This window comes from Pleurodeles waltl, chromosome 5, assembly GCF_031143425.1.
Source record: "Pleurodeles waltl isolate 20211129_DDA chromosome 5, aPleWal1.hap1.20221129, whole genome shotgun sequence".
In the NCBI taxonomy this organism is placed as follows: domain Eukaryota; kingdom Metazoa; phylum Chordata; class Amphibia; order Caudata; family Salamandridae; genus Pleurodeles; species Pleurodeles waltl.
Window position 1 is genome coordinate 123,286,991 of NC_090444.1, and position 25,011 is coordinate 123,312,001.

Genomic DNA, 25,011 nt, shown 5'->3' on the forward strand with positions numbered 1-25,011 from the left:
AGGGCAAAAGAAAAAAGTAGTGCGCCACAGTAAAGTATATGGCCGATCGTGCAATAATCCATGTAAAAGGGTCAGACTCCAAGGCGGTTACAAAGCAGCCTCAAGGCAGGACAAACAGAGTATTTACCTATGTAATCAAGGGAATTTTGAAAGGCAGGCCAAGGAACTAATGAAAGTGATGGGCGCAAGATGGGCGTGGTACAAGCCCACAGAGGAAGATTACAACATGTCGAGAGATAGCACATGAGCACTGCCTACGCTCGACCTAAAAAGGGGACAAATCAAAGTGGGTCCAAGGTGATAGTCCTGAGGAAAGGAACGGGCCTCCAAAGAGAAGTAGATGAATATTCGGCTTACCACACCTTAGGGGTCACTTTCAGGGGCATCCCATTATGTTGTTTCCAGCTGTTATATCGATACGGTAGCGTCACTTAAGAAAAGCATCCTCAAATCTGATATCGAAGCTGTGAATAAATGCTGAATAGATAACTGGCCCTCCTGGGAAGTCACAGGAGAATCTTAGAATGTCCCTGGTGGAAGTGTGATTCAGAGAAACACTTTGTAAAATCCACTTGAAGGGTTACATGAAAGCAATATTCCAACAAAAGAAAGCCTACTACTACAACAAAACATATGAATTATTGAATATAGAGAAATCTCAACATGTCTCCGTGCAAAAAATATAACAAAACCATCACAAAAGTTATACGATGACCAAATGTTCTTTGCAAATAAAGCAGAGCGGTAAAGCAAGTAACTGGCACCCAACCGCAATGCACTGTTGGCATAATGCAAGGCCAACCTGCCTTTTCAACTCTCTGTTCTATATTAGTGAAAGCAATGACTAAATGGGTAAGGAATCTCAAAGCTTTCTCAGCTCCCACGTATCATTGTCCAGCGAGCCACATAAAGCACTATTTTAATATCCTGGTCCACTCTACAGGAGACTGTTATCTTGTGTTTTAATAATGGTGCGGTCTCTGAAAGGAACAAAAGATGTGCTAATCACCCCCTCGCTAAAAATGGCCAGTAGACATGAATGATCTGTCCAGCAGTGAACTCATATCATCTGTACCAATGGAGACACAAAAATATTGAAAAGGAGGTGACAAGTCAGCTGCAACTTCACAGTAAAAAAATTGACACTTCTTCGCAGCAGCAATCAAGGTTTAGACCAACTAGAGAAACAGAATCAATTCTCTGAAACATAAGCGAGGAGATACGGAGAGGACTCAATGAGAACCAACATGCAGCCTTGATACCATCACGCAGCTTATGACCCGTTGAGCGTGACATCCTACTCCACCGCATGAAATACGGCATGGGTGCAACAGGCTTGAACTGAAACATTTTCACAGGCTGCTAAAGTCTGTAAGTCAGGGTGAGTTTACTTTGGTAACCCACGGAATACTTCCTAAGGTTTCCAGTTATCAACTTTAGAGCCTTGAATGTGTAATACCTACTTATGCCATCTAACTGATGTTACTGGCTAGTTCAAGAAGTCATTGAAAACTCATGCTGATGGCACACAGAAAATAAACCACCTATTTGAAGACTGCGGATTACTTTGTACCCTATCCACCGGGAGGAATGGATGCTGGAAAGCAGTCTCTGCCCTCATGGCTCAAATACAGAAATCTTGGTCTTTGGCAAACTAAGCTCAAGGCAGTTACCTTTCCAGCGGCCCTTCACATTGGGCGATCCCCGTACCACAGACCTCAGTCTTCATGGACCCTATTCTGGTGTTCCTGCCATGAATTAATGCAGACACAGAGCACATACCACCACCTTGATAGGCCCAGCAAAGTGGCATCAGTGTTAAGCATTCATCACAACGTGAACCTTGTCTGCTCACTGGTAATGTCATGCCTTGGTTACTGTAACCACACGTGCCAAGATCTCAGAAGAAGAGTTAACTTAACTTTCGCTGCAACAACCATGAGTAGTAAGACCAGTATTATGCATACAAAACAACAGAAGGCATCACTCCTGCCCTTCCAGCCTTACATTGGCTGCCACAAAACAGATGCTTTCTGTTATCCAAACAGCATATTAGTCTTGGGCTCTGGACACCTGTCTAAGATTGGTATCTTAGATTATGCAGCAACTTTCAAACCTGGTAACACGTGGTTGGAAAACCCGAAACAGCCTGACTCCAGCCCTTAGACAGCAGCAAGGCCACCTGAACAGCAAGACTCAGATCATCTCAAGTGCTTAAGAAAACTGTGGACTTTCCAGCCTATTAAACCTTGCGGGAGTGTGCTCCCGGGTGAGAGGCAATCTGCCTAAGATTTGGAAGCCAGCCCTTGGACAACGCATACATCTATGCTCAGCAAGTTGGAATAACTTCTGGTTATAGCACTGGGGCAAGTAACTTGTCCGAGTTGGGCATCTTAGGAGAACCTTCAATATACCCCTTAATGATAGGTTTTGGCATGCGCTGCCTGGATGCTGTGAATACCCGTGTGATCTCTGTCGAGGTTTCCACTTAAAACCTTTCCATGTTCCACTATCCCTCTTCCTTTCCGAAGCAAACTACAAACAGTAATTTCACAAATAAATAAATAAATAAGATTTAAACTAACTGTGGTCCATGATGCCACCCGAGACCTGGACCTGGATAAATCACTAACTACGACAGCCCCGGAAATGGAACAATTGGGTTTTGCAGCACACGCTACACAAACAAACCTTGATGGACCTCGGAATAAATAAATGATCAGTGGACTATCTTAAGAGAACGATCAATACGCTGCGTTGTACCTGCCAGGCCGCATTTTATGCAAACACAAGTTTGCTTAGTGAAAAGAGTTCTCAAAGTGAAGCAAATCTATTAAAAATCTGCCTCCGAAGGGTCAAGTTTCATTTTTTGTTCATTTTTTATTGACTGCAAAATATGGAAAAGAGGGCGTACAAAATAGCATCTCCTGAATGGCACTGAAAATCAAACATAGGAAAATTAAACAAGCTTTGGCAAAGCCAATAGGTCTCGCCTATGCGAGAGCTATGGGCTTCGGCAATGTGTTTTAACCGATATGTACACCAGCGTGGCTGCTGTTCAGCATGGCTAAAAGTTAGTTGTGTGGAGTGGGGTAAACTGAAGTGAGAAAGAGCGGAGAGGGATAGATTGGCGTAGCGTGGAGTAGGGGTAGAGTGGGGTAGAATAGAGTGGGGTGGATTGGGGTAGATTGGAGTGAATAAGTAGGTTAGATTAGCGTGGTAGATTGAATTGAGGTAGATTGGGGTGGAATGGGATAGATTCAAGTGGAGTAGATGAGAGTGGGGTAGATTGGAGTAGGGTAACTCTGGGTAGACTGAGGTGGAGTGGGATATGTTGGGGTAGATTTGAATGGGTTAAGTAGGGGAAGAGTGGGGTGGATTGCAGTAAATTAGAGTGGAGTGGGGTAGACATTGGAATGGAGTGTGGTTAGACTGGGGTAGTCTGGAACGAGGTAGATTGGGGTAGAGTGGAGCAGGGTAGAATGAAGTTGTGTGGGGTAGTTTGGGGTGTGGTAGACTGGAGTGGAGCAGGCTAGATTGGAGGGGAGTTGGACAGAGTGGTGTGGGGTTGATTGGGATGGGGTGAGGTATATTAGAATGGGGTAGGTCAGTGGTTGGTAGATTGGGTTAGGGTGGGTAGAGGGGAGTACAGTATATTGGGGCAGACTGGAATGGGGCGGATTGGATGCAGTAGACTATAGTAGGCTAGTTTGGGGTGGAATCGGATGGTGTCGATTGGAGTGGGATGGAGTAGGGTGGATTGGAGTGGAGCGAGTTAGACTGGACTGGAGTGGGGTCAATTTGGGTGGCATGTGGTAGATTGGCGTGAAGTGGGGGGTACAGTGGAATGGAGTGTGGTAGCTTGGGAAGAGTGGAGTGGGGTAGATTGGGAAGATGGAGTGGGTAGACTGGAGTGGGGTAGGGTGGAAGTGGAGTTGGATAGATTGGAGTGGAGTTAGATAGGTTGGGAAGGGTGGAGTAGGGTAGAGTGGAGTGGGGTAGATTAATGTGGAGTGGGGAGGGTAGACTGGGTGGATTAGAGTAGGGTAGATTGGAGTCAGGTAGATTGGCGTAGAGTGGAATAGAGGCAGAGGGGGTAGAATGGAGTGGGGTAGATTGGAGCAGGGTACCTTGGAGAGGAGTAGATTGGAATGAGGGAAGAGGGTAGATTAGTGTGGTAAATTGAACTGGGTAGACTGAATTGAGGTAGATTGTGGTAGACGGGGATAGATTAGGGTGGAGTGGGATAGATATGAGTGGAGTAGATTGGGTGGATTAGAGTGGTGTAGGTTGGAGTGGAGTAGAAGAAGTAGGGGAACTCGGGGTAGAGTGGAGTGGGATATGTTAGGGTAGATTGGAGCAGAGTGGGATGGATAGGAGAAGAGAGGGGTGGACTGCGGTAGATTGGAGTAAAGTGGGTTATACTGGGTGGATTGCAGTAGGGTACAGTGGAATGGAGTGTGGGTAGATTGGGGTAGTCTGGAACAAGGTAGATTGGGGTAGAGGGGTGTGGGGTAGATTGGAGTGGGGTCGACTGGAGTGGAGTAGGGTAGATTGGAGTAGACTGGAGAGGAGCTGGATAGAGTGGGGTGGGGTGGGGTAGATTGAGATGGGGTGAGGTAGATTAGAATGGGGTAGATTGGTGGTTGGTAGAGTGGGTTAGGGTGGGGTAGATTGGAGTATGTGGACTGGAATAGGGCAGACTGGATGTAGACTGGAGAAGGGTAGTTTGGGGTGGAGTGGGGTAGACTGGAGTGGGATGGAGTAGGGAAGATTGGAGTGGAGTGAGTTAGATTGGACTGAAGTGGGTAGATTTGGGTGGCATGTGGTAGATTGGAGTGAAGTGGGGGTAGAGTGGAATGGAGTGTGGTAGCTTGGGTAGAGTGGAGTGGGGTAGATTGGAGTGGGTAGATTAGAGTGGGGTAGGGTAGGGTGGAAGTGAAGTTGGATAGACTGGAGTGGGTTGAGATGGGTTGGGGAAGGGTGGAGTGGGGTAGAGTGTAGTGATGTAGATTAATGTGGAGGAGGTAGCCTGGGGGGATCAGAGTAGGGCAGAGTGGAATAGGGTGTAGTGGAGTAGAGTAGAATGGAGTGGGGTAGAATGGAGTGGATTGCATTGGAGTAGGGTAGAGTGAGTGGGTGGGGTAGACTGAAGTGGGGTGGGGTGCAGTGGATTGGGGTAGATCGGAGTGGATTAGATTGGAGTGCAGTATATAGTGGTAGATTGGAGTGGATTTGATTGGGGTAGGGTAGCTTTGGGACGGGCAGACTGGAATAGAGAAGATTGGGGTTGCGAAGGGTGCAGTAGATTGAAGTGGGGTAGATTGGAGTGGGGTGGAATGTAGTGGGTTAGATTGGAGTGGAGGGGGTAGATTTGAGTGGAGACTGGTAGATTGGAGAGGGGTAGGTTGGATGAAGTGGAGTCGGGTAGCTTTGGGTAGAGTGGAGTGTGGTAGACTGGAGTGGAGTGTGGTAGAGTGTAGTGGAGGCGAGATGATAGATTGAGGTTGAGTTTGGAGTGGAGTGGAGTGGGGTAAACTGGACTGAGGTAGATTCGAGTGGAGTGGGGAAGATTTGAGTAGAGTCTCGTAGATTAGGGTGGAGTGGGGTATCCTGGAGTGGGATGGGGTTGACTGGGTTAGATTGAGTGGAGTGAGGTAGACTGTGGTAGAGTGGTGTGGGGTTGGAAAGACTGGCGTGGAGAAGGGTAGACTGGAGTGGAGTGGGGTAAATGGATCAGTGGAGTGGATTGGGGTAGATTGGAGTGGGGTAGACTGGGTCAGAGTGGGGTAGATTGGAGTGTGGTGGGGTAGACTGGGATGGGGCGTGGTGGGGTGGGTAATCTAAGGTGGTGTACATTGGAGTTGAGAGGAGTAGATTGGAGTAGGGTAGATTGGATAGAGTGAAGTTGGGTAAATTGGAGCAGTGTAGATTGGGGTAGTTTGTAGCGGGTGGGGTAAATTGGGGTACACTTGAGTGAAGTAGGATAGACTGGAATGAGGATAGTGGAGAAAGTGGTGTGGAGGGTGTAGCGTGTTGTGTCGATGAGCTAGCGGCATAGACTGGAGAGGTGTGGATTTGAGGTGCATGACTTGCAGTCGAGTGGAGTGAAGTATCATAGAATGGAATGGCGTGGCACAGAGCGGAAGGACATAGGATGGATTGGAGTGGCATAGTGTGGAGTATGCATGGTGTGGTAGCACACCACCATTACAAAAAACAAATGTTCAATGGAAACGGCTATTACATTTGCACGAAAATATGGTTGTACAAACGATAATGTGTGCAAATGTCATTACGTAGTGTTTTAATTGCATTCAAATATTTGTTTCCACCACACTTCATATATTCTGTTCTGAAACATAAGCACAGCATCTTATATGGATCTTACATGGATACTTAGCAGGATTATCATTTAAATCTTCTCACTTAAAGTCAGAGAATGAGAAGTAAACATCAAGCTCCCACAGAAGAGAGAGAGATTGCCTTTTGACCTCAGTCTTTGAATGCACGGAAAACGTGACATGATAAGAACAAGATTTAAAGGGCTGTTTGCAGAAACGGAGTTCTTGGAAGAATACAGTAAACAAGGTTTGGGCAATGGGGAGGTGCGGGTGGAGGAGTGAGGACTCAAGCCTGACAGCCTAAAACAAATGAAGCCAGCAAACAGTAACCCAGAAAATGTGAGTTACAAACCACAAAGCCAACGGTAAGCAACTGGCGGGATGAATTTCTAGGTCAGCTTTCTGAATGCCCCCAAGATATCTTTCGCAAACCAGACAGCTGCACAATCTGGTAGGCTTAAAAACTGGATGCCTTCAATGAAACGTGAAATAAATATTGTGATATATACAGTAGTTAACCACTGAAACATAAGTCAGAGCATAGGCATATGTTGTTGATAAAACAATTTTAAGGCTTACATCATATCAATAAAACACAGTGATCTAATTCAATCAAACATGGGGGTTGAGTTTTGACAACTCCTCATAAACACCACATTAGGTATGTATTGAGACACCTATGCTGGGCAACTGACAGGACATAAGGGTAACCAATTCATTAAAGGAACAAAGAAAATAAAACATCATAGGAAGAAGTGTTCAAAAAAGTACCCAACTGATTTGAAATTAGCACATGTTGACGTGCATCACATATAATATCAATCACACATATTACAATGGGAAATTAGTGGGACAGACGAAGGGATATAGTAATCCTTGTTTTGAACTATTAATTGTTTATAATTAACAATCTTATCTCGCGGAGACCTCACTTTTGAAGATAAGCAACAATCAGTCCATTTAGTAACCTAGTGCTGAATCGGGCAACCACCATCTCTATACATTGTAACACACGCAGCTACTGAAATATACCCGCGTCTATTTAGTATGAACAACTAGTCTTTATGCTCTTTTCTAATCACCACAACAAATCCAGGAGCAACACATCATATCTCTTGAGATGTATATCATTAATAATTCTGCCTCCCTCTTGGAAAAAAGTGGAAAATATTGAACTTTTTTGTACTACCAAAAATGAGGGAGATTTAACCATTAAGAATAGTGCAGAGATCCACAGGCTCAGACTGACAATTTCAGCATCTACTTCATGGTAACAGGACAATCTAGCCAATTTTCAAGCAGTCCTGTGATGGTTTAAGGACCTTCTTGATATTTTTGATGAGAATCTTTACTTCAAAAGGTTTTCCCACTGTAGATCCAGTAACTGGTGGACACTTTAAGTGAATAGTGCCTGTTCAGCTTTCTCCAGGATTTAGCGGTTCGGTATAGGAGTTGCTTGGTGCATACTTTTTATTATCAGATTTTTATGCAAAATGCCTTTGTCAATAGAATTCTGCTAGGAAGTGCTCTTATCTGGTTTCAGCACGCGAGGCCCAGCCTTTGTTAATACTACTCTACATTTGAGAAACTCACCTCAGCCCAAGCTATATTTATTTTGTAATTGTAATTAAGGGAATGAAAAAAGTACCTACTCTTCCAACATGTCTCTAACAAAGGATATGCCTGAGTATTGCCAGACAGTCATGTATACTGCATTTAGACCAGCCTTGATCGTTTTGTTATACTATAAAGACAAGACACTATATTGGCTTGGTTATGTTTGTGTTCAGCTTACTGATGTCCAAGGAGTACCCTATGTGTGCAAGTCACTTTCCTGGCTAAAGATTAGTAAAGAAAGTAGGTGTAGAGGCACCATGGCCTATTCCTCGTCTGTTTTCTAGATTGGCCACTCATGCTGGAAAGGCCTTTTGATACTGAAAGAACATAGATACAAAAATAGCCCAAGCCAACCTCAACTTTGACACTTAATTTATTTCATGCTCTTACCAGTTTCTTACCTTTCAGTACAAATCTACTTCATATAACATCAATTATCTAGAAGAATGCAGTGAAGAGATGTATGCGCATGTTACTGATCAGATGACTGATCACTTGAGTAAGCATCATTTCTATTGTCTCTATATCGACCAACCAAGACAGGAGCTTGCATGCTTAAGACTCAGTTAAATCCTCCACTTCTTTTCTTTTACCACTTTATCATTTACACAAACTCCTCATAGACACTGCAGCCGAAATATTTCAAACCCTCTTGTTGCCAGTGTAGCCTTAATATGCTCCGCAAATCTGAATCATAAAGCACACTAAAATGTCTATCTTCAAAATTATATCTATTAACTGTGTAGAGCAAGATATCCTGAATACTCCTCTATCATGTTCAAAATACAGGAAGAAACTCATCAGCCTAATCAGTGAATAGTAATGCATTATCCGTGCAAGCCACTAATCTGAATTCACTTATCGAGATTCTGCTAAAGTACTACCAGTACCTGACTATGTACAAGAGGTTCTGCCACTAGCAGGAACAACAAGGACATAAAGTTTATCCCCTATGAGTGCCTTGCTTTAAAGTAATCCAACTGAAAAAAAATCCCATTTGCTAATTCACAAGCACTGGTGGAACTAGGTAGAGCTATCGAATTTCGAAGTCTCCCCAACACGGACTTCTTTATAACCACTTCTACAAACTTCCAGGTCAAACTGATGAACACCTTTTCGACATCAGAGTATCAAGGTGAGGTGCTCTTTCAATGAGTTGACATCAGTTTCTCTTACTTTTGTAAACTAATGACCAGGTCATCTAAACCTTTGCAATCTCTCAGCCTGGTTTCCAGGATAGCCATGATCATGGCCTCTTAGGATGAAGATGGCATTTCTCCCGATGTAGTAAAACGTAGGAAAAGGTTTAGATGGGTACTGCTAATGCAATGACCTCATGCCTTTTGAAAAAAGGCTGGTGCCTTGCCCATACGTATTCCCACAGTCATTGCCAGAACCTGAGATAAAATCAACAATTCCTTCCATAGACTGTTGTTTGTTGCACTAGACGCCCTAGCTGACAGTTATGCCCAGATGTGGGTCCTCTGCTCGCTGTGCCACAAGATTCACGTTACAACGCTTTACTGACTGCTTTAACAGAGGTTCTTCCGTTTCTGGTTAAACAACCTGGAGCTACGTTTCCGCTTGCATACTGGTAAATAGGAACTACTGTGACAGTCCATACTTGGGTTTCTCAGAATTTAAACTGTCTAAATTTCAGCGCATCCAAACCTTTTCTGCCAGGACAGTATCAGGACTGAAGAGATCTGACCCTGTCTCTGCTGCTAGGAGACAGCACCAATAGGTTCCTGGAAGGTGAGGGTTTTAAGGCCCTGTGCATCATGCACAGTATTTTTTCATGGACTTCAACAGATTGGCTTTAAATATATTTGCCAGGAAAAATGGCTGCCAGACCTTGTAGTAGTTGTATGAATTCTTTATTTAGCTTACAACTTTAAAAGTATAAAACATGAATAAATTATACAATGATTCATAAAATTAATCTATTGCATGATATTTTCCCACACAATGTTCTTAATTCATAACATCTCATATTTAGCATGCCCTCCTAACATAAATCAATACTTTTCCTAACCTCAGATACGGATTTCATTTTCCTGCTAATTTTACAAATTGCGTTGTACATACCCACTAAACCCGATTATATTTCTGATAAAACCAAAAGGTTCTATAACTTACATATGGCACAAATCTAGATAAAGTGACAGTGTTTTTGCTTTAAACCTATGTTATAACAAGACCAATATCCTATATTACAATCAATCAATATAGCTTTAAAGCAATCAATTGTGAACTCTTCATTCCTCTAAGAAAATGCCACCTCTTGTTCAATCAAGCTTCACATACCACATTTTGCGGGGGCTCCTTAAGCCCTGCTAAAACCTTTCGTATTTCAATTAAAAATCAGCCTAGCGCACATGTTATATTAAAAAATCTCCCTTCCAAGTTTAAGGTAAAGCCTATTTGCTTTATGTTTACCAACCCAATCTCGCATAAGCTTGGGCACAGGGCCATGACTTCTAGAAGACGCGTGCGATTCATGGGCTTTAGCTTTCTCAACCGTTTTCTCCCAATCTCCCCTCCACAGGGTTCTAAATATACACACATACTCTTACTTCCTTTTGGATTGTCCATCCTCCTCTCATTTCCAAGGCCCTTTAGTGATGATATCCCCTTGACATTATATTTTGAGTCTTAAGATGTTAGTAAGTTGAGTAGCGAAATAAAGTTTTTCTTTTTGTTTGGGGTCCACAATATAAATTTTTCCAAGAAGCAAAAAGAGAGGCCTGGTGCTAGCGTGGAGCTCACTGCACATGGTTTTTACCAACGTTTGTTACATTTTACAGACAAAGGCACAGAACAGAACATACCTGTGTACCAGAGGCAATGGAAGAAAATTAAGTGTAGAAGTCATATCCAAGCCGCAGTCCAACATGATGGTGGTTGATTTGAACTTGAGGACATTGCATGGTAGCGTTGGGTGCCCGGACAAGCAATACTAAAAACAAAACAAGCACACCAGTTACTACAAACAAAACTGCAGTATAAAATAGACCACGCTGCTCAGCAACAAAGGTAATGAAGCAACAGAGGCAATATACGAGGGACAGTGAAAAACTACTGCTGGCTTAGTGACAAGTCTTAAATGGCTAATGCAATGCTTGCACGTAGAAATCTCTGATGCAGAATGCTGCTGTTACAGTAATGGCAACAGACAAGATGATCAAACTAGCCTTCAGAAACCTAATTACTGTACATCAGTGGAGAAACAATACCCCACTTATATATCAAAAGTGGGCCATGATTATTCAATCCAAAACTTGCATTACAGCTGTGATAGTATCCACTGACCTCTGGGATAAACCATGTAACATAAATAGGAACTCCATCACAAATTATGTTTTAGTTAGAAAGGTGCGATCATATAACATATTGGACTTAAATATATGCCTGAAACTAAAAACAAGAAAATTAAAAATAAATAAAGCAATGTAGATTTAGAGTTTGGTGGTTACTCTGTTACAAATGTGACTCATATCCCATCTGCCTTCTTACAAGGGCATTATATTCTATGGAACTTGTAATATGGCGGATGGGACACCCATAACAACGTGACGGAGAAACCCTCCGCCAAATTCTGGATCAGAACTGTAGTCTCTTAAGCAGAAAACAGGGTGTGCTCATGAGCATGATTAACGCGGTCTTAATTTTCTTTATAAAGTGCATTTACCATTGGCCTCTAGGTATTACAGGAAGAGGGAGTTCGGCAGAAGAGAAATGTATTTAGTAACTTCCTAAAAGCTAAGTGATTTTCAAGATGGTTCACAGCTAGGAATTTAGTTCCACAGTGCAGGAGCCAGCACAGAAAAAGATTGGCCTCCTATTTTCTTCCTTTTATATCAAAGGATGACCACAAGGTGATTTGTGTTCCTAGCTGGAACATAGGCTTGGACGGTCTTCTATATCACTGAATGACTGTATGGTTATACAGCCTTATGGAAAAAACATAGTGTTTACAATTATTTTTTTCAGAAACCACTAGTGGCCATACCTCCTCTAATGCGCTATTAAGACAGGCTAAGTTCAGATAGGTGACAGTGCTCAAGTTAGGCACTGTGAAGACGCAATGGGACACTCAGTCACGGGGGCCGAGAGGCTTATTGAGTACTGAGCTTTGAATAGTAGAGTTCTTTGAGTACTTACTGAGTTGGTTGTGTTTCTATCAGAACAACTGTAGAAAATAACAAGTGGTACCAGATAAAATATGAATATTGGGTGGGTATAAGTAAAGCTGCAATGGTATTATAAACATGGGATAAATACTTATTAACCATTATGTTCTTTGATCTATTAGGGAAAAGGGCCAGGAGAGTGATGGGAATGTGGGCGTTCCCAGGATGTGGAAAGAAGGTAAGATCATTAACTACTGTAGTGGTCCACCCTAAGGAAGTGAGGTTTTAGGGAGCCCTGGAACAGCAAAAGGGAGAAGAAGATTGACAGGCCATGAGAGGGCTGCTCATGGTCAGACGTGGGTGGCTCAGTGGGCAGAAGTGGGCTGCTCAGGGGTCAGAAGGAGGCTGTTTATGGGGGTCAGAAGTGTGCTGCTTATGGGGTCAGAAGGGAGCTGCTTATGGAGTCCGAAGGGGTTTGCTTATAGAGTCTGAAGGGGTTTGCTTATAGAGTCCTAAGGGGGCTGCTTATGAGGTTAGAAGGGGGCTGCTTATGGGGTTAGAAGGGGGCTGCTCAGGAGTCAGAAGGGGGCTGCTCAGTAGTTAATATAGAAGAAGTTCTAGTTGAAGGTTCTGAAAGGGCTGAAAGACTGTAATCACAATGTGGAGGATTGTGACTAGTTTATAACAGGCAGCTCAAGTTTCTCCCAAAGGTACAGCGGAAAGGGGTACATAAGAAGTGATCCCATGTACTCTGGGGGTTCCTTAGAGGATCCCCCAGTTCTGCCTGTGCAGCCTTACAGGGTCTGGCTGCCAGCCCACACTGCAGACCCCAGACACTGTTCTGCCCTCCTGCTGATGAGCCTAACTAAAGCAAGAGAGCGGTATGACCACCTCTCCCTTTGGAAAAGGTGTCTCAGGGTTGGGCTGGGGTGGCCTCTGAGCGCCACCAGAGTGCTCTGAAGGACACATGTGGCGCCCTCCTTGCATAAACTGGGTTGCACCAGTTCAGGAACCCCCGGTTCCCATTCTGGAGTGAAACCACACAAAGGACATGGGAGTGACCACCCCCCTGTCCAGCTCCTCTCCTAGGGAGGTGCTCAGAACTCTGCCAGGTGGCCACTTGATTCTGCCATCTTGAAAATAAGATGTGCAAAGGCCTCTGGGAACATCTGACTGGTTAGGCCAGCTAGATGACGTCCTTGACTCCCTCTGATAGGTGGGTCACTGCAGATAGTGGCCTACCCCTTTTCAGGGTTACTTAACTGCTCCCCCAAGGGTGGGTCCTCAGATTCGTCGAACAAGATTGTACAATGAAGTCTCTGGAAGAAATCATCTGCTCCTCGCCTACGGAACCGCTGCTGGCATGCTTCTGGAACTGAATCAAGACTGTATTCTGTTGGGAGGGCTCCCACAGTAACATTGTTTCTCCAACTCCTGCAAGATTTCTGCACCCTTCTTGGCTGTGCATCCTCCAGGGTCACAAGGACACTGTTTGCATCCAAGAAACAAGAAGAAATGTCCCTTGGAGTGAAGGAGTCACTCTCCTGCATCCGCAGGCCCCTCCATGACCGACTGGTGGATCCTGTTGTCCCACAGACAACGAAAAGGCTCTGCTCACAGGTGGTGGTTCTGTGGTCCACTCTGGGTCCCCTTGTCTTCTGACCAACTTGAGAGATGGTTGGCCCTGGCTGCAGCCACTGGAAAGGAACACCTATGCACCGCGACTGTTGCTCTTGCCAAGGCTTGTTGGCTCTTCCTCCAGGAGGTCTTCAGGCTCCAAGAAGCCCCAATCTCCAGCACTCTGCAACTTGAAGATCAGCTTCCACTCTGCAGCTCCTGCGTCGTGGGACACATGTTTTGTTGTGTTGCTGAGGCCTCCCTGCGACTTCCCTGTGCTTGCTGCCAGTGGGTCACTGGTGGGAGCTTCTCCAACTCCAGCTGGCTTTCCTTCCTGCTGAAGGCCTGCCCTGACTCTCTTCCAACAGTCGAGTCACTAGGACTTTGCTGGTCCTCAAAAACCTAAATTCTTCCTTGCAACAACTATTTGTGTTTGCCAAGGCTTGTTGGTGGCTCTGCCGGCCACTCACTCTCCAGCAATCCTGTAACTGATGTGGGACTGCTTGTGGGTGACTCCAAGGATCTCCTGCATCCCCTGGACTCCGCAGCTGGGCTCCAAATCTGGGCAATTAGTTTGATGAGAAGTTCAATTTTCGATTGCCAAATCACAGCTCTGGCAGGGAAATGCTTTGGGGTCTTAAAGTCCCTTAAAAATTCTTTGGTTTCCTTTCAGAGTCTGCAAAAAAACAGTAGTCCAGACAATGGCTATGTCCAGGCTGGACTACTGTAACGTCTTGTACCTGGGGGTGTCTAAAAAGCAGCTGAAAAGACTACAGTGAGTGCACAATGCGGTGGCCCGTCTTTTGTTGGCTCTCCCCTGACGGGCCCCTGTGGGGGCTGCACTGTCTAAGCAGCACTGGTTGCACCTGAAATAAAGTTTCCTTTAAGGCCCTGTGCATTTTCTACAGGACTTTAACCAATAAGGGTCCTCCCTATTTACACTTTTTCATCAAACCTTATCTCCCTGCCAAGAATCTCAGATCTTCCAGTGCACTGCTGGCCAGCATCCCCAACGTCAATACAGTGCCTCATTTGGTTACTTAGCACGGAAAATGTGGAACTCCCTGCCCCTCCAGCTTCGGCAGGCCCTGTCAGAATCCCTTTTTTCGAAAAAATGTAAAACCTGGCTATTTAGCTTGGACTGAGTTAACCATACATTGGAAGTGCTCTTGACCTTCAGGAGTTGGACTTCAGCACTGGGGCACTTCGTTTGAAGTAGCCATGCGCTTTATAAGTCGCAGTATTATTACTATTATTATTATTAGAAATACCATATACATGCATACATTCCAAAGGCTTGTTCTAGTGCATGAAGTGAATGAAAGAGTATATTATCACCAATATATAAGCAGAGTTTACTTTTGTGTTTATGTGTGAAACAAGCAGACTTTGAAATGGAATAAATGAATTTGTAAAATTAAAAAAAAAGCTGACAAGTGGCTCCATATCATTTATAACACCTTCAGCCAATTCTAAGATCATATTCAAAAGCATTCTGGTATTTTGAGCCCAGAACGACAGTGTTAAAAGCAAAACTGCAAGCCCTAGAGTTCAATAGGCTGTTGGCTGATAAGCAGAAAGGATGATGGTATCAAATAATAGTGCAACTTGACAGATTTGTGAAATACAATAATAACACAGTACCAGGCCTTTTGTCTTTTTTTTTGGTAGGCAATCAAGACTTAACAACCCAGTGTGTGAGTGGGCTCACCAATATGGATGCTGAAAAACAAAATACTTCCTAAAAAGAAATAAGGAATTGCCTTGCTTCATTGTTTCTTAGGGCCATATGTACGAACACATTTTCCCATTGACACAGAATGGGAAAAACCCTTTGCTACATCTGGCCCTAAATGTGTCCTCATATACTTTTAAACACACATAATGTATGGTGTTCTGTAAAGCTTGGGTTAGAAACTGATCTGCTGCTACCCTTTGTGCGGCTGGCCACAATGAAGTGGGCATGAAAATTCTTCCATTTAGATCCAGAACACTCACATCAAAAACTCTTTTGCAGGTGGTCAAGCAAAGCAACATTTTCAGTTTTGCTTACAGTTGTTTCCTGGACCAATATTCATTGTCAGGCCATTTTTTTAAAGAATTACAGAACCACATTTACATCTCATAAGTTTCTGAATTTTCGTTCTTGAGTGTTTTTGAGTCTAAAACCTTTCAAAACTTTGCATACTTAAGGATGTTCCGGTTGTTTACCTGAAGTCTGATGATGGCTGGCAGAATCAGCTGACCTATATGTGCTTACCATCCTGTACACTAGGTCTCTTCAGCTGAGGCATACAGGAAATTTTCCACATTGTCTATGTCTGTCTCCAGTGCATTGCGATCGTGTCAGGCAGCAAATGGACCATCTAGGCCAAATAGATGGACACTGTTTATTGTTGGTGACTGCCCGTGTCCATCGAAAAGCTTTGCCTTACATCCTCTAAGCCAGGAGTTGGATATGGCTCGCCACAACTCTAATTTCTACAGCGGGGTCACTAGAACCAGATTTGTTTTCTGTCTTTCTGTACGCTTGGTATCATTAGAAAAGAAGGGAAGGCACAATTCATCTCTGCCCCCAGTTCTGAAGGAAGGCATCAGTAGTGACTGCCACTGGGACCAGTCTTCAACTGAAAAATCTCTGGAAATGTCTGTTGAGGTGAGATGCAAACAGATCGGCTCTACACAGGCCGCACTGTCACTCTAGGGCTTAGAGTATGTACACATCCTGCTTCTAATCTCTTGATTTGACCAGAAAGCATGATTTTCAATTCAATATCACAATACATTTCCCTAGAAGGTATTTTGCTCTCACTGACAGCTGATGGTCCAGATAATAATGGAAGGAGCCTTTTGCCAATTATGATAACATTTCTAACTTTTTTCCTCCTACATATAGAAATACCAAATTTTGTCCATCTTTAGAAGGATGCAACATTTCCCCATATGCCTAGTCATGGATTTGACTACAAATGACCCTCTGGGATTTGTTAACAGGTGACTTGTAGTCGCAATTCTGCTTTAGACCATTTTCCACCCGTACATATCACCACAGCAACCACCCCCCCATGCAGTATTCCTGAAGAATTATCTCCTGTTCCATCCAGGTTTCCACGTGGCACAGCCACCAATGAATCTCCCTTCTGGCCTTCTCCAAGAGATGGATTCACTTGCGTGTAGGAGCAGCCCTGTGTAAATGTTGGGTGTTTGGCCTTTGTAAGGAAATGGTTCCCTGTTGCAGTTACCCCCCACTTTTTGCCTGATACTGATGCTGACTTGACTGAGAAGTGTGCTGGGACCCTGCTAACCAGGCCCCAGCACCAGTGTTCTTTCACCTTAAATGTACCATTGTCTCCACAATTGGCACAACCCTGGCACCCAGGTAAGTCCCTTGTAACTGGTACCCCTGGTACCAAGGGCCCTGATGCCAGGGAAGGTCTCTAAGGGCTGCAGCATGTCTTATGCCACCCTAGGGACCCCTCACTCAGCACAGACACACTGCTTGCCAGCTTGTGTGTGCTGGTGGGGAGAAAATGACTAAGTCAACATGGCACTCCCCTCAGGGTGCCATGCCAACCTCACACTGCCTGTGGCATAGGTAAGTCATCCCTCTAGCAGGCCTTACAGCCCTAAGGCAGGGTGCACTATACCACAGGTGAGGGCATAGGTGCATGAGCACTATGCCCCTACAGTGTCTAAGCAAAACCTTAGACATTGTAAGTGCAGGGTAGCCATAAGAGTATATGGTCTGGGAGTCTGTCAAAAACTAACTCCACAGCTCCATAATGGCTACACTGAATACTGGGAAGTTTGGCATCAAACTTCTCAGAATAATAAACCCACACTGATACCAGTGTTGGATTTATAAAAAAATGCACACAGAGGGCATCTTAGAGATGCCCCCTGTATTTTACCCAATTGTTCAGTGCAGGACAGACTGGTCTGTGCCAGCCTGCTGCTGAGAGACGAGTTTCTGAGCCCATGTGGCGAGGGCCTTTGTGCTCTCTGAGGACAGAAACAAAAGCCTGCTCTGGGTGGAGGTGCTTCACACCTCCCCCCTGCATGAACTGGAACACCTAGCAGTGAGCCTCAAAGGCTCAGGCTTCGTGTTACAATGCCCCAGGGCACTCCAGCTAGTGGAGATGCCCGCCCCCTGGACACAGCCCCCACTTTTGGCGGCAAGTCCAGGGGAGATAATGAGAAAAACAAGGAGGAGTCACCCACCAGTCAGGACAGCCCCTAAGGTGTTCTGAGCTGAGGTGACCCCTGCCTTTAGAAATCCTCCATCTTGATTTTGGAGGATTCCCCCAATAGGAATAGGGATGTGCCCCCCTACCCTCCCAGACCTAAACACACCCCTAAATTCAGTATTTAGGGGCTCCCCAGAACCAAGGAAACTAGATTCCTGCAACCTGAAGACAAAGAAGGACTGCTGACCTGAAAGCCCTGCAGAGAAGACGGAGAAACCAACTGCTTTGGCCCCAGCCCTACCGGCCTGTCTCCCCACTTCAAGAAAAACTGCAACAGCGAAGCGTTCCCCAGGGTCCAGCGACCTCTGAAGCCTCAGAGGACTACCCTGCATCTAAAAGGACGAAGAACTCCCGAGGACAGTGGCTCTGCTCCAAAGAAGAAACAACTTTGCAACAAAGAAACAAACTTTAAAGGACTGCACGTTTCCCGCCGGAAGCGTTAGACTTTCCACTCTGCACCCGACGCCCCCGGCTCGACCTGCGGAGAACCAACACAACAGGGAGGACTCCCCGGCGACTGCGACCCTGTGAGTAGCCAGAGTTGACCCCCCTGAGCCCCCCCAACGACGCCTGCAGAGGGAATCCAGAGGCTCCCCCTGACCGCGACTGCCTTCTTCTAAGAACCCGACGCCTGGTAAAGACACTGCACCCGCAGCCCCCAGGACCTGAAGGATCCGACCTCCAGTGCAGAAGCGACCCCCAGGTGGCCCTCTCCCTTGCCCAGGTGGTGGCTACCCAGAGGAGCCCCCCCCCTTGCCTGCCTGCTTCACTGAAGAGACCCCCGGGTCTCCCATTGAACTCCATTGCAAACCTGATGCCTGTTTGCACTCTGCACCTGGCCGCCCCAGTGCCGCTGAGGGTGTACTTTTTGTGCTGACTTGTGTCCCCCCCAGTGCCCTACAAAACCCCCCTGGTCTGCCTTCCGAAGTCGCGGGTACCTACCTGCTGGCAGACTGGAACCGGGGCACCCCCTTCTCCATTGAAGCCTATGTGTTTTGGGCACCACTTTGACCTCTGCACCTGACCGGCCCTGAGCAGCTGGTGTGGTAACTTTGAGGTTGCCCTGAACCCCCAACGGTGGGCTACCTTGGATGAAACTTTGAACCCTGTAGGTGGTTTACTTACCTGCAAAACTAACAAATAATTACCTCCCTCAGGAACTGTTGAAATTTGCACAGTGTCTAGTTTTAAAATAGCTTATTGCCATTTTTGCCAAAACTGTACGTGCTATTTTGCTGATTCAAAGTTCCTAGGATACCTAAGTGAAGTACCTTTCATTTGAAGTATTGATTGTAAATCTTGAACCTGTGGTTCTTAAAAGAAACTAAGAAAATATATTTTTCTATACAAAAACCTATTGGCCTGGAATTGTCTTTGAGTGTGTGTTCCTCATTTATTGCCTGTGTGTGTACAACAAATGCTTAACACTACCCTCTGATAAGCCTACTGCTCGACCACACTACCACAAAATAGAGCATTAGAATTATCTCTTTTTGCCACTATCTTACCTCTAAGGGGAACCCTTGGACTCTGTGCATGCTATTTCTTACTTTGAAATAGTACATACAGAGCCAACTTCCTACAGCCTTTGAAGAACTGTGTAATGCAGAAGGCCCAGAAAGATGGCCTGGATTGACAACAGTAATCAGACAATTCAGACCAACTGTCTTAAGGACACTCTACCTGCATTCAATGTTCCCTCAATTCCTTCTTTATCGCCAACATTTTCTTGTTCAGCAGTTGTGTAGTCCATCAAATTTAACACCAAAAGTTTAATCCGTCCCCTGGAGGAGAAGATCTGATTTAAGAATGTTAATCACAAATCACTGATTCTACATTAATTGAATTGTGATGTGGAGGTGTTCTTTCACCAAATTCATGTGCTGTGACCTAAAAATCCTGTCATCCAGGTAATTGATCAGTCTTGAGCCTCAAGCTCTTAACCACTCTACAAGTGCTTTCATTGTTTAGGTAAAAAAACATGGGGTGGAAGACAAGTGAATGAAAGTTCTTGGTTTGGCCAACAGAACTGATGGAATATGCATCTGGCTAGAAAAATTGTTATTGTGAGATACCCGTGTTTCAAGTCTATCTGAACCATCCATTTATTCCTAAGTATTGCATCCTTCAGAACATGGATTCCCTCTATATTAGGGAATCCATACTGGTAGACTAACCAACCACTGAATTCTTGAAAATACTTGTGAGAAAATCTGAAAAGTGCAATGTTGCTGGGGTGATAAATCCTTTCCACAGAGATTTGTGGACCTGCTGCTCTATAATATTGCTCTCATCAGAAAAAAGAATGGACGCAAAGGGTATGATGGTGAGTTGTTGTTCTGTAAAACTATTGTTCTGCAAAACACTAGGATCATAAGTTATTAAAAGCCAGTTGTGAAAACAATTGCCCCACTCTGTACAGTGGAAGGAATGATTGTGCTCGCCTGTGTATCTTCTGGCAGGAGCACTGGCACCTCTACAACCACCTCTAAAGCCCCACCTATGCCAGGCCCAGGCGGAGTGGACAAGAAACATGGTTCAATCTATGTTGACATTCTTCTTCCCAGCTGTGGTCTTTGCTGAAATTACTGAAAACCACGCCTCGTTGTGCGCCCTCTCCCACAATCCACGCAGCTGAAACCACCAGGATTGAAGATTTTTTGAACGGATAATAGTGCTCTGTCCAGAGCACTGAAAGTACTCACAAATGTGGTTATATGTTTGATAAGTGGTTTCCCAAGGAGTTAATAATTTGCTGTGGCGCGCATCTTGGTCGAATCAAGTTCTGTCAATATAGAATCACTCTGAATAAGAATAGAATGAAGTCTTTTAGAAGGCATGGTATAAATGGCATTCCCCAGAAGGCAAAACACCTCCTGGGTGCAGCCAGACAGTGTGTCTGAGGCAATGACACAGTTTTCCTCTGCAGCTGAAACTGCTAAGTTGAGCATCTTTGATAGAGGGCCTAATAGGTCCACCAGCTTACATTCACATGCATTTCTTAATGTGCCAATACCTTTTTAGAATTTTTGTGGAATTTCCCCGGAAAAGTCATCACATTGAGTTGTAGTTCTGATGCAGGTGCAACTTTGCAGCACAGGGATGGGCTTTGGCATTGTGCACATAAGCAGTTACAGATTTCTCTACTGACTGCTTTGCGCAGGCAATCCTGCACATGTGGGATGGCAACCCTTCCACAAGGTTGTATCACATTCTCGGACTTAAACATGTCTAACAGGAAGGTTTCTGAATCACCAGTACCCGTGAGGTGTATACTGTCAGGGTCCCACCAGCAGTAGCAACCCTTTCCATAACTCATGTCCGACTCCAGAGAGTCTGAATTTTCTTTGAGTTATGAAGTAGAAGGATCATCATTGTCCTCTGGAAGGCAGACATCTTTGTTCCCTGGAAGCCCAGGGACTTGAAAGGCTGACTGCCCATCTTGCCCTTGAAGAAGGCCTTTTCAAATGAGTCTAGTATTGGTTCTTGCCTCTGGTGGTGTTTCTACTTGGTCTTGGTGCCCAGCAGTCCATAAAATTAATTGGAAGGTCCCATGGGTTCTGTGGGGAGTTAACGTCTCTTTCTTCAAGAAGAAGGGTGGGTTTATTAGTGCTGCCAGTACTTGTAATGTCTTACTGAGCAGCTTTAATGCTGCAGATACCACCAGCTGATAGACTACTGAGGTGTGAATAAAGTGTGTTCTAGGGCATACATCATGCACTACTCTTCACAGTTTTGTTATGTCTCCATACCCCTGCACTGGGCCATAGTGAGGGTATCACTCAATGACAGACCACTGAGATGTGAGTAAAGTGTGTTCGAGGGCATACATCATGCACTACTCTTCACGGTTTTCATATGTCTCCTCACCCCTGCACTGGGCTGTAGTGAGGGTAAGACTCAATAACAAAGGGGTATTCCCTCTCAATACACCAGTAGTCACATTTAAAGAGGACGTCTTGTTTGCAATGCCAAAGCAATGTTATATCTCAAAACACCACACTAAGATACTTGGGATGCACCTACACTGTTCCCAGTGAATTACATCACTGCTGCTCCCTCTGAGTTTTACTGAAGGGACACAGAGGGTGCCAACAAGATGCACAGTATTTCAGACAGACACACCGCAGCTCCCAAGTGAAGGCTCACCATACTCAGCCTCTCTCTCCACATAGGTAACAAACTGCCAACCGATCCAGAGAGGGAAAGAGGACTGTGACCTACAAGTCCACGCTCTCCACATGGAACTAGTGTAGGTAATATTCTAGAACAAAAGTTATGATGATTGGTTGGATTTTAGGCCATAAATGCTGCACAAAATAATAAAAGTGTACAAAGCAGGGGGCGTGGCCAAGCCAACAAACATGACAGCCGCACTTCTGTGAGCCTCCTTCTCCCGGACTGACTCCACCAGATGTTTCCAATGCTTGGTGAGGCTCCTGAACAGTGGTAACTGCCCAGTCTGTTGGGAAACCCTGGTTCGATGGCCCTGGTGTGGCTCTGAGGTGCTGAACGACCCTGCTGGAGAGGGCTCAAACTCTGCAAAGCAGTGAGAATGACGCATGTGGGATGCAGAAGACATTGGCTCCTGCTGGCATCCCGCAGAGGCTTGGCATGGCTGCTCATACCCACTCATGGACCAGTGGGTGAGGTGAGCCTTGTAAGGCCTCGGGTTGCTACAAATGAGGGGAGCTGCACTGGCCTTTGGGCTGTTGCTGTGGGTCCCCAGCAACGACCTACCCGAAACAGCGGTGACCGCATGAACAGGCCAGAGGATGTCGCGTTGGTATTGTGGCAAACTCTGCTGCTCGTGCTCCATCAATGCTTGGACGATGAGAAAGGACGCCACAAATGACAGAGAGCCGAGATGGCATTGGGGTCTGGCCACGGCTCTACGGAAATGGCCTGCCAGAACTCTGGAGTGGCTGTGGGCACGTGAAAAACCCTAGGGTCACATCAGTTGGTGTGAGGGAAAGCAGGGGTTCACACCCTTCCCATTTTGTATCAGGTGAATCCTCAAACATCATCCAGAAGAGGCCCCCCTGGAGAGTCTACTGCGAGGGACATTGGAACAGCGTATTGGGGGTGTAATGGATATGATGGTGGGGGCCCTCCCGGAGGGACTACACAGTGAGACAACAGAGACCCACACAGGACTGTGTAGAGGTGGAGAGGGGTCTGAGACCTCAGGGTAGTGGTTCCTTCGGGTGGAAAACCAACATCCATGGTGATGGCCTCAGAGGTTCCTGCCTCCCAGGAGAGGACGGACCACTTTACAACCCGGGAGCGTGGGCAGCTACTCAGCAAGTGGTGGGACCATTCTAAGGAACAACAACAAGATGAGGGTGAGCAGGCGGCTGTCCTCTAGGCCATCCAGGGATGCAGAGAGGCCTTATATGGACACCTCTAAAAAGTTGAAGCCGTGGCATCCCCTCCTGCACCATGATCTACCCAAGGAGATGGATCAGGCGACAGACAACGAGCTCCGTGCCCTGAAAGAAGACTTTGCAAAACTTGAGAGGTGGCATTACAACTTGAATGGCATGCCAAAGATGCTGAGAGTCATGCACGCCACAATATTCTGTGAGTGGCAGGGTACCGGAGGGCTTTGAAGGGTCAAAACCTGAGCACTTCTTTATGACCTGGCTTAGACCTTGGGTCCCAGAACAGGAAATGTCTTCTTGCTTTGTTCTGGAGAGGGCTCACAGACCAATAATCCTTCAACTCCTCAACTATGGTGACAGAGACACTATCCTTTGGTCTGCCCAAGTAGAGAAACAGTGTTCTTAGACTCAACGAAAGTGATGATTTTCCCACCTATATAATAAGGCTTCAACAACAATGCTGAACATTTATGGAAGTAAAAGATATGCTCCAGGCAATGCAAATAAAGTACATGCTTGTATACCAGGCCAAACTGAAAGTGATCCATGAAGGATACACAGAATTTGTTTATACTATCTATGAGGCCTGGAACTGGCTGGAAGAATGACCCATACGTAAACCGACGGGCAAGAGCCTTGAAAGTTAGGATGAAGATGCCTGGAGGATGGTCCCACCACCCCAACAAAGACTCAAGAGGCAGAGAGGAGGGCCCAGTCAGTCCCTGGGAAAACTGGGTGTTCTCTCCATCGGCAGACGAGGACTATTCACCCAATGCTCCGATTGGATTTGATGGTGGTGGAGAGGAGGCGACGGTGACTCCCCCTCCCGCAACTGGATGGACCAACTGGGACCAACTTGGGAGGTAATAGGGAGGACATCCCGATGGGTCCTGAAGGCCCGACTGAAACCGGAGAAATCTTACAGCGTGTGTGGAGATGAACATACAGTGTAAATAATTGCTTTATGGGGGGCGTTCTTTGTGAGTTATGTTGTAGATAGTTTAATGATAGGGCAACAGATGCTTCAACTTTGAAAGTGTGGGAAAGGAAGTGGAAGGGGTTTGCTGGTTGCACTCCTCAGTTGGGAGCATTAATGTTTGAGATCCACCACAGTGTAGCACCACATTCTCGAGCATTCTCCTTGAGGTTCCTGTCCGGGCCCTATAGTGGATATATGGACAAAAATAATGACCAATACACATAGTTTATGTCCCAGTGAGTCAAATGGCCTGACTGTCTTATCGTGGAATGTTAAAGGGGCTGCTCAATAAGGTCAAACAAGGGGTACTATCACAGTATTTTTGGCGTCAACCCCCACACCTAATCCTACTGCAAGAAACCCATTTAGCAGGCAACAATATCCTCTGCTATAATAAAGGGCAACATATTACCCTAATTCACTCAGGGTAAACAAGTGGGTCTCATGGAGTGGCAGTACTGGCAAGGAAGACTCCCCCAATTATGGTGGAACAAACGTGGCTGGCTCCCCTGAGAAGATTCTCATGGGTGCTGGGCATTGGAGATAGGAAAAGGGTATTTGTTATGAGCGTCTATACCTCCCTCCCCCTCAACCAGTCTTGGATGTGCTGGGACAGATACTCTTAGAGGCGAAAGCTGACAGTCAGTCACTTGGTGGAGACCCAGCTGTGGGACTGGTCAAAAGAAGGTG

The 25,011-nt window shown here is 45.6% G+C and overlaps 1 protein-coding gene across 1 annotated transcript in view; it reads right to left on the minus strand.

Annotated features, from left to right (window-relative positions):
- Positions 1–25,011, minus strand: part of INTS9 (integrator complex subunit 9) — a 249,465-nt gene that overhangs the window by 189,087 nt on the left and 35,367 nt on the right. The window contains exon 2 of the mRNA XM_069233783.1: positions 10,793–10,920. Coding sequence (XP_069089884.1) covers positions 10,793–10,920 — 128 coding nt within the window. The remainder of the gene's footprint in view (positions 1–10,792; positions 10,921–25,011) is intronic.